Source organism: Phoca vitulina, unplaced genomic scaffold, assembly GCF_004348235.1.
Source record: "Phoca vitulina isolate PV1807 unplaced genomic scaffold, GSC_HSeal_1.0 scaffold31, whole genome shotgun sequence".
Classification (NCBI taxonomy): Eukaryota; Metazoa; Chordata; class Mammalia; order Carnivora; family Phocidae; genus Phoca; species Phoca vitulina.
Window position 1 is genome coordinate 17,906,211 of NW_022589734.1, and position 19,401 is coordinate 17,925,611.

The window sequence follows — 19,401 nt, forward strand, 5'->3', positions numbered from 1 at the left end:
GTTCCTCAAAAAGTTGAAAATAGAGCTACCATACGACCCAGCAATTGCACTACTGGGTATTTACCCCAAAGATACAAATGTAGTGACCCGATGTTTATAGCAGCAATGTCCACAATAGCCAAACTATGGAAAAAGCCAAGATGTTCATCAACAGATGAATGGATAAAGAAGATGGTGTATATATATACAATGGAATATTATGCAGCCATCAAAAGGAATGAAATCTTGCCATTTGCAACGACATGGATGGAACTGGAGGGTATTATGCTGAGCGAAATAAGTCAATCAGAGAAAGATATGTATTATATGATCTCACTGCAGTGAGGAATTATTATACCTAGAAATAAAATGGGGGGTGGCGGGAAGGGGGGGGGGGGGGGGAGGGGGTGGCTGGGTGATAGACATTGGGGAGGGTATGTGCTATGGTGAACGCTGTGAATTGTGTAAGACTGCTGAATCACAGACCTGTACCTCTGAAACAAATAATACATTATATGTTTAAAAAAAAAAAAAAGAAGATAGTAGGAAGGGAAAAATGAAGGGGGGGAAATCAGAGGGGGAGACGAACCATGACAGACTATGGACTCTGAGAAACAAACTCAGTGTTCTAGAGGGGAGGGGGGTGGGAGGATGGGTTAGCCTGGTGATGGGTATTAAAGAGGGTACGTATTGAATGGAGCACTGGGTGTTATACGCAAACAATGAATCATGGAACACTACATCAAAAACTAATGATGTAATGTATGGCGATTAACATAATAATAAAAAAGAGGGGTGCTGGGGAAAAGAAAAAAAACAGAGTCTACCAAAACACTATGAGCTATAATAAGAAGTCATCTCCTTTACTGAGGACATGTATCAAGGAGAGGGTAAAGCTAACTTTTTAAATGGTTCAGCAGCTCTTCTCTTCCTGAAGTTTCACTTGGGAAACTAAATATTCTCAAAATTTTACAGATACGCCCATGTAAAAGAAAATGGCAGGCATTCCTAAGTGATACAAAACTTGCCCACCCATCAAATAAACTTCAAACACCGTTTTGCTCATTAAATAATCCCCAATGGGTTGAGAATAACTGGGGTCCTTAAACCCCTTGCTTTTTTGCATAAAACAGAAAACGGCTCAAATCAATGATAAAATATTAACATAAAAAATTCTCAAGCAATCTGTTTCTTTGGGTTCCTGTTCAGTATATGCACTGCCCCCCCCTTCCCATTTACCTACTCTAATCTTCAAGGTCCAGCTCAAATCCAGCCAACCTCACTCTTCCAACTCCAGGCTCTCACATGGCCAGAAAACCAAAAGCTCCATAAGGGAAAGAAAAGATCTATTCTTAACTATTTCTGTATCTTTGGAATTAAAAACAACCATTTTGGTACTAACAGTTTCTAGAAACTGTTTTCTGGCTATACTTATCACATGACAAGAACATTTAACTCTCCCCATGGAAAAAAATGAGAAAAAAAAACCCCACAAACACCTAACATTTTACCTCCTCTTCACTTTCTTTATCTTCATCATCCGAAGACTCTTCCTTGTTTTTCTTTTCGTCTTCATCACTGCTAGATTCATCTGACAGAATTTCAGGACATTTGGTTCGCTTAGCTTTCCTTGCCATTCCAGAACTGTTCCGTTCCTTTTTGTTGCCTTTGCTAGAACTTTTTTTAGATTTTGGCAATGGCTGTGTACAATAAAATAAAGATAACACCAATGGGCTATTATATTTCCAAGTCAATCATTTTTGATAACTTATCAACTCATTCTTGTTCCTGTCTCAAGAAGTATTTCCAAACTTAGCAGTTTTACAGAGAACAATTCACCTTTAAAGTGTCAAGTTGATCTTTTTGTCCACACTATCAATACCCTTTCATTTGTGTTCTAACACCTAGGCAAGACTCTTCACAAATGCTGAAATAAATACTGTGTTCTGACATGGGATTAGAAGCCCAAGTACACACTGCATTAAGCTCAGTTATTTACACTTTATCAAGGCAATATTTTGAGTTAGACTTGTAATTTATTTCATTCCTATTAGCATTAAAACCGTCAATGCCAGAGGAGCTTCTTGCTTTAGGGGAACCTCCAATCAAAAGACCGGAGCCATCTGTAAAGGAAACAAAACCTCACTTTACACATCCTGAATTTATGATCTATATAGTTTATATTCATATTACCTCTGGGCTCTACTTTCAGTAATGCCAGGATTATATTCTCATTGATGATTCTAAATATGCAATTAGTGTTGGGTATGTTAATTATGAAGCTGATTAAGAACCACAAAATACATGTATTGCTTTTTGCTCTGATATTTAATTAAACCACGCACATTTAAAAAGCAGAGATCACACAAGGAAACAATTTGATTATCCAACAAATTTAATTCTTAAATGCTTTCTTAGCAAGTATTTGCTAACTTTTGAAATTGAAAACCATAAAATAACCTTGCATAAAAGATCTGAAAAGATATACCCCGAGGAATTGAAATTTCCAAAATTATAGGTATCTTTTGTTTTTATTTTTGCCTATATTACTTTCTACAGTAAGGAAAATTCCATAACATAACCTTATGATATACAATTGTATAAATGTTAGGATAACTTTAGGCAAAATCTTTCACGAAGCTAGGAGAACCACAGATTCTCTCTCCTAGAAACTGCCAGTCTTAAAGGTCACCATCACCTGCACAAAAATTAAGAAAAGGTGGCTGTTTTGTGTATGTAGTGTTCTCAGGCTATGTACAGTCCACAAGATAGCCTCTAGCTGCCCCCCAAAATCTATCCTTCCTACAGGCAGACTGGGCAGCAGCCAATGTAGGTCACTTCAGGAATTTTAAGTTAGTGGTTGAATGATATTTCTCAGAGGGGTTCTCTGTAAGTTTCCATAAAAAACTTTCTTGAAAATATACAGATATCCTTGTTATGAGACCTGTTACTATTACCAACTAGTACCAGGAACTAAATCCATTTGGATAAATTCTTTGATCTCATTGGAGAAAAAGGTGACTCTCACCGTCCAAACTCTCCCTATTCATTATATGAAATCCAGGACTCAAATATATTAGAAAAATGTGGTATCCCTTACTATCTCAGTTCAGGAACCAGATACAGGTAGTAAGAATATAATCTGTAGGGCGCCTGGGTGGCTCAGTCGTTAAGCGTCTGCCTTCGGCTCAGGTCATGATCCCAGGGTCCTGGGATCGAGTCCCACATCGGGCTCCCCGCTCAGCGGGAAGCCTGCTTCTCCCTCTCCCACTCCCCTGCTTGTGCTCCTGCTCTCGCTCTCTCTCTCTGTCAAATAAATAAAATCTTAAAAAAAAAAAAAAAAAAAAAAGAATATAATCTGTATATGGAATCAGTAGTAAGATGATGGGTGCAGGATAATCTATACAGGAAGTGGAAGAACGTTAAATTATTCAAGTAATCAATCAAGAAAATTCAACTTCCAAAAATAAAGGAGCTTTTAAAAAAAAGTAACAATACATAAATGTTTTAGAGCTTTCCTATATTGGTTCTAAAAATAGTTGAATCTATTAACCAGAATCCAGAGTCAAAAGCATCATCCCTTTTAGAACAAAATCTGAAAAACAGATAATCAAGGCAGAAGCACAAAATGAGGATAGTAAAACAATGTTAATTCAATAATTTTATTATTATGGAGAAAGAAATCAGTACTAATGAGTCTATAGTGTTTTCCTTAAATGACAGAAAGGTATGGTAGTGTAGAAGATAACTTGAGATTGGTATCATTAGGTTAAAGAGTAGTTCTCACAGAATCAGATACGGAAAGTGGATGTTAAGAGTTGGGATTCCGTAAGGCTAAGAGTGGTTCTCAGAATACGGTTCATGCACCTGGGGCTTCCTGAGGCCTTTTCAGAAGCCCACAAGGTCAAAACTATTTTCTATAATATAATAATAATAATATAATATCAAGACATTATTAATTTTCTCTTTTCACTGTTGATATCTGTAGTGACTCTGCAAAAGCAAGGTGGCTGTAAAATTGCTGGCACCTCAGTACTAACGACGGCGGAGGCAGCCAACTATGCTAGCAGTCACTATATTCCTCACAGCCCCAAACTAGAAAGAAAGAAAGAAAAGGTGTTTCCTTTAAGAATGCCTTTGACGAAGCAGTAAATATTGTATTAGCTCTCAACCTGTGAGTACATGTCTTTACGCAATCTGTAACAAAACGGGAGGTACACATAGAATATGTTTGCTACTTACTGAACTTCACTGGTTTTCTCAAGAAAAAGCACTTGCACAACTGAGCTGTGAGCTAAGCTAGCTACCTGTCCCATGAAACACCGTTTGTAAAAGAACTGTAAAAGTCTGCCTATTCAGATTCAGGTATTTAAAAGACATGTGTTCAAAATGAACATGAGCCTGTCACTGCAAGGAAAACAACTGATGGTATTTATTGCCAATGACAAATTTCAAAACTCCACAGGGATAATTCACATCCATCACCATGAACTAACAGCCTCCCAATACCTAATGATTCTTCTCATGAGATGGTGATTATATTAATGAATGACTTTTTGACAGTGTTTAATGGAAATGTGCCCATATTTGGGAGATCTGCGTAATTCAGAAAACCAATAATTTCCAAATGGTGAATGCAATTACAAAATCATAGATAAAAGGTCTAAGAGTTCATTGACTTGGTTTCAGACACATTACAACTAACCTTTAGATAAACTACCACTGTGGAGTTTTGGTATTGTATCAAAGAACACCTGTAATTATCTCAACGCTTTTAAAATATTCCTTTTTCTAATTACTTACCTGTGAGAAGCTGATTTTCTTTACATACTTTAAGCAAAAAAATAACATGTGCAATAGACTGAAATGCAGAAGCAAATGAGAATACAGCGGTCTTCTCTTAAGCCAGACATGAACAGACTTGCAAAAATATAAAACAATACCATTCTTCTAATTTTTTTGGAAGTATAGTTATTTTTCATACAAAATATTACTTGTGTTAACATGTAGTAGGCTTACTGTTATTTAAAAATTTTTCAGTTTTTATTTATAATACAGTAAATATCAAAATAACCCACATAAAAGCTTCTGGAGTCCTCATTAATTTTTAAGAGAGTAATCAGGCCCTAAATCACTGAGGAAAAGAATATAAACACATCCCTCATAACTTAAGCAACTTAGTAATGTCTTCTGGAGAAATGGTTTTCAATTTGTCACGTGAAATTGTAAGTAGAGGTCTGGCCATAGTAAAAGTTTAGAAAAATAGATAATCTCATCTTTAAGCCAATTCAAAATACCAAAAACAAAACAAAAGGTTCACCATGGCCCTTGGGTTTTTAGTTGCATGACAACTTACAAAAATATCCTTTATCAGTCTTTGCCGAGCCAATGGTAAACTGGACCAACAGCAGATAAAACCGAAGTCCCAGAGCTATTTTCTGATTTCTAATCTTTATGCCCTCTCCCCTCATCAGTGGTATTCCCCTGAACTCCTAGGTCCTCTAGATCTCTTCATAATTTCTTTGCTATCAAAATAAGGAAGAATACGAAAATATATACTGACAAACTTCAAACTAAAAAGCAAGGTCATGTAAGTAACACTTCAAGAGACATTTTAAATCAGTGATGTCATTTGTTAAACAATCCGGGCAAACCTAATCTAAATTTAGGGAAGAATGGGGGAAAGTATAAGGCCATTTTACTTCCCTGTCCAACTCCTGGGCTCTGCTGATTCTGGAAACCCAATCCAAGAAACTTGTAAGAGTCAGTTTTTGGGTTTTTTTTTTTTTTAATGTTCTATTTTCATAACCTTCTTCCAGTGTCTAGAAAATATCCAGTTCTAATATACCCCATCTTATCTTTCCTGACCTAGTTGAAGGTTGCATACCCTCCCTGCCCAACCCAACACCTCACCCTCAACTCAACCTGTTTCTGTTCTTCCAGTGCCTTCTAGATATATAACCCTGGAATTTAGTTTGTATTTCTGTCCATTTAACATCAATTTAGTGAATAATTATTTTTCTCAATCTTATACCTTTTTTAATCTGATAAGAGGATAGATCTGTCTGGCTTCTATGTTATTTCTATCTTGAAACTGCTGCAGATATGTCAACAGAGTAGTATATTCTTTGAATGTAGAAGGCAATACTGAATACTGACAAGCAATGCTGCTAACAAATTAAATTGTTCCATAAAAAAAGAAAGGAGAGGCTATAAATAATTGATTTGTATTGAAATAATAAAAATCGGTCCTCACTTTGCCAGAAGGCTTTGGATGCATTAAGAAATTCAAGATCCTCTTCACCAGTTCACTATTTACACCTGATCTCTCCAAATCAAGAACCTCACAGATGCTCTTTAACATGGCATTTCTAAATCTAAAACAGAAAATGAAAGAAACCAAGTTTATTATGTAGCAAAGTTTATAAATATTCTCCACAACATAAAGACAATTGCTAAACAAACTGGCTCAGATACAAACATTAAAAAAACATCCAATGTTTCTCCAAATCTAAAAAGTACTTTCCTAATAATCTTGACTAATGTACAAAATACAACCATATACCAAAACTGATATGATTAATAAATTGAAAACACCATTTACCAATTAAGTTTTATTTTTAAAAAGATTTTATTTATTTATTTGACAGAGAGATAGAGCCAGAGAGCACAAGTGGAGTGAATAGCAGAGGGAGAGGGAGAAGCAGGCTCCCCATTGAGTAGGAAGCCTGACGTGGGGCTCAATCCCAGGACCCTGGGATCATGACCTGAGCCGAAGGCCAACGCTTAACCATCTGGGCCACCCAGGAGCCCGTAAGTTTTAAAGATAGTAAAAAGAATAAACTAAGTTGGGGCGTTTGGATGGCTCAGTCGGTTAAGCATCTGACTCTTGAGCTCAGCTCAGGTCTCAATCTCAGGGTCATGAATTCAAGGCCCACGTTGGGCTCCATGCTGGGCATGGAGCCTACATTAAAAAAAAAAAAAAAAAAGTCAGGGGCGCCTGGGTGGCTCAGTCGTTAAGCGTCTACCTTCGGCTCAGGTCATGATCCCGGGGTCCTGGGATCGAGCCCCACATAGGGCTCCCTGCTCTGCGGGAAGCCTGCTTCTCCCTCTCCCACTCCCCCTGCTTGTGTTCCCTCTCTCGCTGTGTCTCTCTCTCTGTTAAATAAATAAATAAAATCTTAAAAAAAAAAAGTCAATTCACTAGGAAATAATGTAAAAGGTTTTCAGTACTACAAAATTCATGGATTTGACAATTCTTCGGATTGGTGCTTAAATACTACATTTCCCGTCAGCACTCCACTATGACAACATTTTGATGAAGGAAGAGGTAATCATCTTTATTATTTATAACTCTTAAACTATAGGCGATTTAACAAACAAAAGCTCTTAATACAATATCTTGCTTGCATTATGGTGAAGAACACTGTTCCTATCAAACTGGTTATCTTCAAAATAGTTTAAATGGTACCTATAAGTTGGGGAAACAGAGTGGCTGGCAGGGAGCAAAAGTGGGGGAGTTTTTTCACTATATTCCCCTTAGACCTATCTTTTGGACAATGTGAACAACTTGTGTATACGGTTCTTCTAAGAAATAGAAACGTCTTTAGTGACTTTTCAACACTCTTAATAGTCACTATTGGAAAGTAATGAACATCCCAAGTTGATAGTTATGAAAAAGTCAGATCTTGGCATTTAAAGCAAAGAATTAGCAGTTTACTAAAAATGTCTGAATGGTCATATTTAAATGTTTAAAAATAAACTTATAACACATTGATCAAAACACAATACTTAATGAAAATAACTTACTTTTTCAACATTTCTTCCTTCTTTTTATATTGGACACTTCCTTTTTCAAATGGAAAGCCACTGAACTGACCCACATTCTTCTTTAATGAGGACACCTGAAAATGTTTCCCTTATTATTAATGCTATTACCCAGTAATGTACATAAGAAAAAAATTCAAAGCCAACATCTTTATTTTCATATCTGTCTCCCACTTATAATAGTGGTTTATTCAAAATTTCTTATTCACAACTGAAAACTGTACTTCTTACTAAAATATTAACGTTATAAAAGGCTTAGAAGTTTAATTCTTTAAAAATAACAATTTCACTTTGAATGAATTTCCATCTGGGAATTTTTACTGGCAATTATAAAACTACAACTAAACGTTACCTGACAATACTAGGGGATGTGGAAAGTTACTTCGTGGAAACTTGGAAAAGGAAAACTCCCTTTTCCTAAGTAATACAAGTTACTAGTAATATTTATTTCCCAAATCAGAGAGTCATGGATTTTACTCTTTAAAAATAACAGAGGACCTCCAAAAGTTAATACCATTTAGCAATAATAAGACTTGTGTTAATTAGATTATAGTCAAGATGACATGAAATTATACCATGCTTCAGACATTTGATTCTAACAACGTCAAACTTCACTTTGCCCATGCATAACCCAAAGCAAAATTTCCTCTCAATTATACGAAACACTGAAGTTGTATGTACAGTGTAATTTGGTAAATGAAATACTGATTTGTTCTGACAAATTCCCTGACAAAGAATTACCACCTAATTTATCAGATATTTGCTCAAAATGAGATACAATTATACTGTATCATTTATTCTGAATAGCTAGAAACATCCAAAAAATAAATTATTTCTAATACATTTAAAGATCACTAAAAATCACCACAATTTGGATTTCACATTTTGAAATTTCAGTTTGGCATAAAAACAACTATAGTACAAGGCCTGGATATTATAATCCTATCTGCTAATATCTCTATGTATTCTATGATAAATCATTTAATAAGTACGTGTCTCAGTTTGTTCACTAGTATGGTACAGAAATTGGAACTAGTTGATTGCTGAAGTCCTTTCCAGAACTAAAATAATGCTTCTATTGTGAAGTATTTTAATACATAAACATGTTACTAGGTTAAAGATAGAAAAAGGTCTTAACTGTGCCTGGTCTGTTGTAAAGCAGTTTATGTAGATTTCGAAGTTCATCTGTTTTCTTTTTACTCAGGAAGAAATGTATCCTTTCAATTTCACAAAGTTTCTGCCCCTTTCCTAGAAAAAAAGAAAAAAAAAAAAAAAAAACACCGTAATAATTAAATACCCATTACGTGTTAATACATTTACAAAGTTATTTTAATCACGATTATTTTACAGCATAATTTACATACAGCTTTTGCTGAATAGGGCAAGCTAAATAAAATTATACTCATAATACATAACTACTTCGTAAACAGTAAAACTGAGCACTGCTGACCATCATTTTGTATATTTAGGCATTTTTACCATAAAATGAAAAGAACAGAATAAACTTACCTTGTGCAATGGTAAATGGCTCTCTCTGTAAGGAAGAGACTTGCATGGTCAATCTCTCTACTTTTTTCTTTTCCCTCTTGCCTTCCACGATGAGACTCTTTTCTAGAAATTAATTTAATACTTCTTAAATAGCTAAAAGCTTAAAAAACATATTTACTGGATAAACGTAGAAAAAACTGCAGAAACCTCTAATACGTTACACTTCTTCTGAGCATGACTTTGAGAAGCAAATGATGAAAGAGAGATGAAAATACTAATAGCATCACTGAATTTTTAGAGTAGCATTTTACTTACCTGGCAAACTCACAAGGGATCCAGTTTAAAAAAAAAATCATAAAGCAAACAAACTTTCATTGAACTACAATTACTGCTAATGAAAGTCCAGTCACTTTGTGAAAAATCACTAAGGCCCTCACTAAGCCTACTCTTTGATTAGACCTAATTCTGTTGATTGTGATTTAGTTTATGGTACATCATCAAACAGCAAGTTTAGACTGAGATTATAACAACTTCAAAAACATACAAAGAAAAGCAATAATTCAGTAAGCAGATGAAAGAAAAACAAGCTGCTATAAATAGGGTAAAATTCTACAAGTTTACATTTACTGCAATCGACTGGGAGGACGTTACTTTGTAGTTTAGTAAATGCTTATAACAATGGTCATAAACCATTCTAAAAAAGTTAAATTGTTTTAGAGTACAGACTGCTTTTATAAAAAAAAAAAAAGGCTGGAAGATATAGAACGTATACTTAAAAACGTAAAAACACTGAGCTTAAAAATCCAAACGATTTACCTACTGAGATAAATTCAGATAAAAAAAGAGGACACTATATCACTGAAGGTCCTTTCCTTCATTCAACTGAATGCCTGTTTTGTGCAAAGCTTCACTAGCTACTAAGGGGGGGGGATGAACAGATGGTTAAGACACTGAATAACTCTTGAAAGAGATCACGTCTACTGGTGGTGATGAGACACAATCATACTCCAAGCATAAGATGATAAAACACTAAAGGAAATCTACAAATAAAAGTTCTCTGCGTTGAAGAAAGTAATTATTTTTGGATTAAGGAAAAACGATCAAAACACTGGAGCTGGCTCTGAAGCATAGGTAAGATTTGGAGACATAAGGATTTGCACAGAAAGAATTAGGAAGGATAAAGGGATTCCAGCAGGTATAGTCTGGCAATGGTGTCCAGGGTGAAGACAATGCACTCTAAAGCAAACCCTGTTATTGTGCTACTTCCTTTCCCTGAGTGATTTAAACGATTTGCTCACCTCCGATTACCATCTATAAGCTAATGACTTTCCTGATCTCTCTCTAGTCAAGAGTTTCAAATCCGCTATCAGGGCCAACTGGACAGCTCCACTTCATGTCCTACAAGCACCTAAAGCAGTGCATCAAAACAGAAGTCACAATCACCTCCAAATCTGCTCACCTTTGTGAGTTCTATTTTTCAGAAAACAGTAATATTGTCAACTCAATTGCCGAAAACAGAAACCTAAAAGTCATCTTTTACAGCTCCTCCCCCACCCAAGTCAAGTCAATTCCACCTTCATTTGGCATGGACTACACCGCCTTATTTCTGTGATGCCTCAGCAGAATTAAATTTTCAGGTCTAACTAGGATAATAAAAACCTTTACAATCTTAGTTGTTCCACAAACACCTCAAATGAGGGAATAGAACAATAAGCAATTAGAACTACAGAATTGCTTAGGGGTAACTTTGAAAAAAAAAAAAATCACAATTCGAACTATCATCAGTCCCCCAAGCATTACTATATCTGCCATTTGTAGTATTTTTACACGATTTCTATAATTTTTCCTGACACACAGGAATCCATCACCTAAGTGGTATCAAAACCCTGTCTTTAAAAAGAGACTAAAAAATAAAAAAATTGGGAGGGAAAAAACGCTGAGAAAATTTTGGACTAATAGTTGAGATACTGCAGCCAAATTTCAGTTACTGCATTATGAATAATTTAAAAGTAATTTATATATTTTTCTAAGCATTTTTGAACTTAAGTGTGGAAGGGCTCCTTTCTCAGAACACCTACCACTTTAAACAAACGAAAGGCGTACCGTGTAATCTGAGTCCAGATCGTATTTACAAAATGCTGACCATGGGCACGTTTAGACTTTAAAGAAACTGACAGTTAAACCTGGGTCTGGAAAGAAAACTTCAAACTTCTTCCCCAGTATGGCTGAGCTGGAGCTTTATGTTAACCAAACCTAGACTGGGCTAACATCATCAGAGAATGCTAAGGACTGGGATACGGATTTTTAAGTGGCTGCAAACGTTTTAGGAAGCGGGCACTGCCCCGTGCGTGCTGGATAAAGCAATGCTGCACCACTCCTGATTTCTGTAAGGTTCTTCTGTTTCGTGCCTCCAGGTAGATAATGGTTAATACTGCTCTTCTGCAACTCCAAAACTGAGACAGCTTTCGGAACTCTTTCACAGTTCACTGCTTTCATATTTAACTACTTTCTCAAGTAGCAACAGCTTTCACTGGTGTTTCCCCGTGAAAGTCAACTCCCCCAAGCCTCTGAAAAGGGCCTCTGCTGAAGTTCAGCAAAGATATTAAAGTCGTCCAAATATTTCCAGGACTAGCATAACAACTTCATTACTGGTTGCATGAAGGACCTCGCAATAACGTCAAAAGGCAGAGCACCTGTACTTAAATTAGCAACAGACGAAAATTAAAAACGGCTACCCTAGCAACTTCAAAAGCTAACGGTTTTAAAAACAGATCTGAAACTTAGAAACATCCTGTCAAATGAGAAAACGTTACGAACACACACTGCTGGCCAGAAGTCAACCGCACTCCAAGATACGCAGGAACAACGCTAACATATTTTCTACCAACTGGAATTCACCAAGTTCGATCTCTGCTATTGCTCAGCACCAAAAAGGGATAAATCCCGCAAACATTCTCGCTAGAGATCCCTCCGATTTAGCGTCTCCAGGCGCAAAAAAAAAGGGGGGCAAGAGAACGGTTTTCTGTGAAATCCATCACCAGGGACGCGACTTTCTCCCACCTTTTTCTTCCTCCTCCTCCTCTTCCTCCTCCTCGTCATCCTCGTCCTCCTCTTCACTTTCCTCTCTCGGGCCAGGCATTTCGGGTTCTTTCTCGGACGCGGGCTGGGCGGGGGTTCCCTCTCCCTCTGCAGCTGGGCCGGAGGAGGACATGCTGTGGACCTGCGGGCGGGCAGGAAGCCACACGTCTCGGTCCCCTCGCTCCCCGCGGCAGGGACGGGGCGGCCGCCGCGACCCGCCCGACGCTTTCCGGCCCCAGGACGCCGGGGGCCGCGGGAAACCCGACCTCAAAGTTGCCTCCTCCCGCGGCCGGGACAGCCGCGCTCACTCCCCGGGGGCGACTTCCCCGCGGCTCCGCGCATTCCCGAGGCGGGAAACAGCGGGCGCCGCGCCGCCCCTCCCTCCGCCCGGCCCGCCGCCGCCGCCGGCCGCCCCGCGTCCCCTCCCCCCGCCCCAGGCCGCCGTCCAAATGGCCGCGGCGGTGCGGGCGGGCCCGCGGCGCCCTCTCGTCCTCCCCAGCCCCGACGCAGCCCTCACCGCGGGTGCCGGCCGCCGCGGGCCTGGCACGCGAAGGCACGAAGAGGCTCCCGGAGGCGGCGGCGAGCGCCGGAGGAGGAGGCGCGCGGGCCGCTCTCTGGCGTGACGCTCGCGCCGCGCTCTCCGCTCCTCCGAATCAACAAGATTTTCAAAATGGCGGTTCGGGAAGGAAAGCGGGAATGCGGCGGCCAATCAGGGCCGCGAGCTGGGAGTTGGCGCGCGCGGGTGGGGGAGGCGGGGCGGCCGGGAGCCTCCGCGGGGAGCCCGGGCCGGGGCGGGGCCGCGAGGGGTCGCCCGGGCCGGGGGCGGAGGGGCGGCGCGCTCCGGGGCCGCCGGGGTTGCGAGGCCTGGCTCGTGGGTTCTCTGCGAGGGAAGCGTGCGGGCCGCGTCCCGAGCGGGCGGCCGGCCCCCGGCCTGGCTGGACTGATCGCGAGAACGCTAGGGGGCCTGCCTGGGTATTGTCTCCTCGGTTCCTTCCCGGAAAAGGGGGGCAGCCTGCGCCCGGGAGGGGGCGGGCGGCTGGTGGCAGAGAAGTTTCCATCCCAGGAAGTCGCTACCTAGTATGTCACAGAGGCTGAGGGGAATTACTAAATGAGTGGTCTCATATAGCTTCCAGAGATCGTGCTGGCGGTGAGTCCTGAAACTGCCGTATTTCTGAGGACCCCATGGATTGTAAGTTGCACCGTAAGGAAAAAGACCCTACGACGTTGAAAGTTCACGTCACCGAAGACAAATCTATTCCCAGACCCGTAAATGTAGGGGATGTGTGTGCGCGCGCGATTTCCAGACCTGTAAATGCAGGGGTGTGAGAGAGAGAGCAATAATATAGGAAATACGGTATTGCCCAGTCTAGACTTGTAAATTGGGGGGGGGGGGCGTGTACGTGTGTGTGTGTGATAATAGAGGAAGCACGGTATTGCCTAGTCCAGACCCGTAAATGTAGATTTGTGTGTGTGAGATAATGGAGGAAGTATGGTATTGCCCAGTCCAGATCCGTAAATATGGGGGAGATGATAGAGTAAATACGGTAATGCGCAGTCCAGACATGTAAATGTAGGGGTGTGTGTGAGAGATAATAGAGGAAACACTGTATTGCCCATTCCAGACCCGTAAATGTAAGGGTGTGTATGTGTGTTGGTGTGTGTGTGTGAGAGAGAGAGAGAGAGAATAGAGGAATCACGGTATGGCCCAGGTCAGACCCGTAAATGTGGGGGAGATTGTACAGTAAATACGGTATTGCCCAGTCCAGACCCTTCTCCCGGAGTTCTAGGCCAGCTCTGCAGATACCTTTTAAACTCAACATTTCAATACCTGAACGCAGTATTTTCGCCCCTCAATAGCTCCCCCTTTCTGTGTGTGATTCCCTTCGTTTCTTCTCTCTACACCTCAACCACTAGGTGCCCACAGGATCCTTTTAGTCAGTGGACTTAATGGAAATATGATGAGTTAAATTTGCCTGAATGGATCTGGATTGCATGGCAAAAATTCGACATTTTCTTGGAATCCTCTCTTTTTCCTTTTGTGCCCCTACCGAAAACATAAGCCAATTCTGCCATTTCTACCTTCAAATTTTATACCATCTTTCCCACTGTTCTGATGCTGTTCAAATCCTGTCCACCCTTTTGCTTGGATTTCGAAGCAGCCTCTCATTGGTCGGGTGGCTTCCACATTGCCACCCCCAACCCCCTGCTAGTGCGACAGCAGCCGAGGTGATTTTGTTTTTGTTTCTGTTTTTGTTTAATTATCAGATTGGGTACTCTCTTGCTTAAAACTCTCCAGTGGTTTCTCTTCATACTTGGAATAAAATTCAAAATACGGTTCATAAAGTCCTATGCAATCCAGCTGTTAACAGTATCACCTCTCTGACACCTTTGGCTGTTGCAGCCACACAAGCCTTCTTTGATGTTCCCCCAGAAAGCCAAGCTCATTCCTGCCTTTCAGCTTTTTGCTTTTCTGCCAGGACCGCTTTTCCCTCAGAATCTTCAAAATGATTTACACTTTCACATCATTTAGCTTTATGCCCAGGTGCTTCTGCTACCCCATAATACCATCACTAGTCCCTTTCCATCCTTTTTCATTCATTCATGTATTCATTCAAAAGTATTTGCTAAGCACCTACCTCCTACTTATCACTAGGAGTTAGAGATCAGAAGTAAGACTCTATAATCTTCAAGCTTGCATTCTGGTTGAAACATAAATAAGTGAAAATACTGAATGACTAATTGTGATAAAAATAAAGCAGGTTAAAGGAGATAGGAAATACCAGTAGGGTGGCTGGGATTTTATTTTACATATTTGATAACTGTTAATAAGTTGACATTTGAAAAGAGACCATAAGTAAATGAGAACACTGGAGAAAGACTGGATAAATTCTAAAGAATTCTTTCAAGTATTGAATATGGGGTATTAAGAGGCAGAGAGGAGTCGATGATGACTTTCGGTTTTTGGTTCAATAACCAGAAGAACCAAGTAGCTAGTTACTGAAGGATAAGGAAGACCTTAGGGGTTGGGGGTGGGAGGGCAGGGCTTCTTTTTTTCTTTTTGGGGGGGGGATGGGGAAGGGAATCAATTGTTCTGTTTTGGACATACTAGGTTTGAGATTCCTATTAATCTAAGTGGAGATTCAGAATAGGCAGTTGGATGTGAGAGTCTGGCATTCAGGGGAAGAAGCTCTAGTCAAGACATACATTTAGCAGTTGTCAACATGTAGATTATTTAAAGCCCTGAGACTGGACGAGATTATTAACAGAGCGAACATCAGTACAGATGAGGAGAGGGTCAAAATTGTACCCTGGAGCTCTCCAGCATTTAGAGGTTCAGGAGAGGAAGAAGAACCAGCAAAGGAGATGAGAGAAAGCTACTGTAGCCAGTGAGGTAGGAGGAGCATCATGGGTTGTGAGTTGTGTCTCAGAAGCCAAATGATTAAGAAGTGTCTAAAAGGGAGAGAGTGATCACTTGGGTCAGAAGCTGCTAAAAGGCCAGGTGGGATGAGAACTAAGAATTGTCCATTGGATGTAAGGATGCTGAGTTCTCAGCAACACTGAAAACAGCTGTTTCTGGGGAGATTGTATGTGGGAAGGTGCCAGGAGTGGGGCTCGAGTGAGACAGGTAGGCAAGCAATGGATTCAGACACTTTCCAGGAATTTTGCTGTTCAGCAGAGCAGAGAAATGAACAGAAGCTCAAAAGGAGTTTGGTTTTTAAGAAGGGAGATATTACCAAATGTTTATATGATGGTGGGAATGAATCCGTAGAAAGTGGAAAGCTCATGTTGAAAGAGAAGGAGGGGCTGATCTCTGTAAGGGGAAGTTGGGGTACCAGGTAGTTACGGGGACCAATACCTGTGAAAGGAAGGGGGAGGATGCAAGATTGGGCAGAGGAGGAGGTCAAACTGAAGCAGACCTGGGAACGCCTTAGCCAGTCCCGTGGAGAGCTCTGGAATGAGTGAGTACTGCTCTTCAAAGTGTCCTTCCTCGTTGCACTTTTTTAACACTGCCTTGCTCAGTCACTGCATGCAAGCTGCCCCAGGAAGGGCACGACTTTAAGCAAAGTGACTCCATGGCTGAGGCAGACCCTGGGGGACTCTGCAGCTGGGTGGCAGGTCTTTCCTTGCAGGGGGATCTGGGTGGCACATCTCCATGTCTACCACAGATAAGAGGAGATGGGTTCTGGTACACAGAGTAGGGGTTGTCCTTAGATGGGATAGTGGGCAGTTTTTACACAGTAACAAGAGGGAAGGTAGAGCATATGGGTACTGATGCTGGGTGGGGATTGGCACATGTAGTGGGAGTTTTAGAAGTTCTTATTCTTTTAAGTTTCTCAGTGAAATCAGGAGCCAAATCACTGACCACGAGTGTGGGAGAGGACTGCTGGAGCTTTCAGGAGAGAGGAAATGTGAGCTAGTCATGTCGGAGAATGGGGAAGAATGGATTAGGGAAGGGAGTATGGTTACCAGCATGCTTCAAGCAGGACCCAGTGAGATGGGTGGCCGTGAGGTCCAAGTAAGGACGAGTTAGGATTCTGATTTTTGTCCAGCTACATTCATCTACTTGGGAGTAGCTGTGAAGATGGTAAAGATTTGGGTTTAACCAGGTTGGGATTTTGCCAGGCAAGTACAAAGAAAGGAAAGAAGGGGGAGTGAGGTGAGGATACGGACAGGACACTAAATATAATGATGGAGGAAAATAAGGCAGGAGGAAAATAAGGCAACAAGAGACTTGGTGAAAATGGGGCAAGATCAAGAATTTCATTACCTGAAAATTGTCTGTCTTCCCCACTAAAATGTAAGCTCCTTGTAGCTGCCCAGACTTTGGATTACTCATCATAGTATTTTCAGCCCCTGTAGCAGTGCCCAATACATAGTAAGTGGTTAATATTTGCTGAAGGAACGCACGCCAAACTCTTATTAAACTCTCATTACGAAGATTCAGAATGCTTTTTGTTCAATGTGATGAGATGATGTATTAGGACAGGACAGGTTATTTCAGCAAAAGTTCACTTAACAGCAGTTCAACAGTTTTGTTTAACCTCAAAGGTTTATTTCTCATGTAGTAAAGCTCTCTGCCAGTGGAGACAGCTCCCAGCCTTCCCTTCATGTGGGTTACTCATTGCTCTGGGCCACTTTGATCTTGTGGATCCACCATCTCAACACAAGTGCTTGGAGTTCACAGTGCTAGGGGCGTAGAGCAGGAGGAGAACTCAATCCTGCTCTTCTGGGATTCTGCTGATTGGCCAATGGCCAGATGAGCCACCAGACCCCACCGAACTGCAAAGAATCCGGGTAACATGGGGGCACATAAGGAAGAATTGGTCAGCATTGCTGTCTCTGCACAGAAGGGGCTGATAATTGCAACCAGATAAGGTACAATGGAGATGAACAGTGGATGTGTGTTGGTTTTATTTTGGAAATACTAAAACCCTGAATCTTAAATTTTTTTTTCACTTTGGCTTGAGAAAGTTTTTACATACACTGCACACATATATCTACCTTTCTCATACACATATCTAGGCCTTAATGCACACATAATCTATCTTTCCCAAACTGTAAGCTTCATGGGCAGAGACCAAGCCCATGCTATTTATTATTCTCTCCCAGTTCCTGGCACAGTGCCTGACACATAGTAAATACTTTAAAAATATTTGTTTAATTGAAATGAACCCTTTTGTTTCTTAGGGGCATGAGTCTGTTGTCTGAATGCTATTTAAAGACCTTCCAGCAATATCAACTCAGTAAATTAACATAGCTTGAGTAAACTGATGACCAGATTCTTATTTAAACCTGGTCATAAATATAAATATAGTGACACATTTGGTCCTTCTAAAAACAAGATATCATACTCTATTTTGGTAGAAAGAGTTAGCCAAAGTACACAGTTTAGTAATTTGAGATTAGGTTTGAAAATACGTGACTGCAACAGTTGGTTGATAAACTGGATATTCCAGCTCTGACAATGGCCAGGGAAGACTATTCAAGATAAACAGTAGGAGAAGCTGAGGGAAATGGTGGTGAGATTATAAAAGTTGGAGGACAAAGGATAAGTGGGTACCACATTTTGGCCCTGGTACCTAATTTTGCTCTATATTTAGCAAGTATTGTTTGTAACACAATTCATGAATATATCCCTATCAGCTGTTCCATTGAATGAGACCAAAGAAATAGAGAAGCACAGAGATTTGGTATTATTTCCCTTGTTCACTGTAAAATAAGGAAATCATCTTTGGTGAAGGGGGGCGCTTGGTTTATGGATTAATATTCAGTGCTTAGATTGTATTTAGCACCATCTCTGTTGGCCAGATCATAACCTCAGAGGCAGTAAAGTGTTTTCCACTACAAGTTGACTAGAAATCATCAACACTGTCACAAGATTATTGAAATGGGGTGTTATATTAGGTAGTAGATATGTCTAGATCACACCCATGTTTATCATTCTCGGTTGGCCCCCCGTTACACATAGGACAGAATTCAAACCTGCAACAAATTGCATGACAATCTAAGCCTGAGTTTACTTGTCCAACTTCATCACCTGTTCTTCCTTGCTATTCATACAGGCAACCTGTCTTTTTTTCTTTTTTTTTCTCTCTCTCTTTCTCTCCTTAAAATTTATTGGGGTATAATTGGATGAAATAAAATGTACATAATGAAAGTATCCCAGGGGCACCTGGCTGGCTCAGTTGGTAAGAGAGGCGACTCTTGATCTCAGGACTGTGTGTTTGAGCCCCATGTTGGGGGTAGAGTTTACTTAAAAAAATGAAGATAATTTTAGAAAGAAAGTATCCTATCTGATGAGTTTTGACATATGTTTACAGCCTGGAACCATGACCACAATGAAGATTGGGAACATACCCACCACCTCCAAGTTTATTCGTGCCCCTTTATTTTGCTACCCTGTCATCTCTCCAATCCCTACCCCTGGATAATGACTGATATCCTTTCTGCCACGATAGGAAAAAAAAAAAATACATCTAACTCTAAAATCGTCCTATAAATTTTATTTTAAATCAAGACTTTTAAAAA

The 19,401-nt window shown here is 40.3% G+C and overlaps 1 protein-coding gene across 1 annotated transcript in view; it reads right to left on the reverse strand.

The window, feature by feature from the left end:
- DEK (DEK proto-oncogene) overlaps nt 1-13,067 on the reverse strand; it is a 31,490-nt gene extending 18,423 nt beyond the window's left edge. Inside the window, exons 1-7 of the mRNA XM_032424672.1 lie at nt 12,890-13,067; nt 12,355-12,514; nt 9,316-9,417; nt 8,945-9,054; nt 7,789-7,883; nt 6,236-6,356; nt 1,491-1,679 (exon numbers count right to left, since the gene is read on the reverse strand). Of these exons, the coding sequence (XP_032280563.1) occupies nt 1,491-1,679; nt 6,236-6,356; nt 7,789-7,883; nt 8,945-9,054; nt 9,316-9,417; nt 12,355-12,505 (768 nt within the window). The 5' untranslated portion in view covers nt 12,506-12,514; nt 12,890-13,067. The remainder of the gene's footprint in view (nt 1-1,490; nt 1,680-6,235; nt 6,357-7,788; nt 7,884-8,944; nt 9,055-9,315; nt 9,418-12,354; nt 12,515-12,889) is intronic.
- Between the last annotated feature and the right edge of the window lie 6,334 nt (nt 13,068-19,401).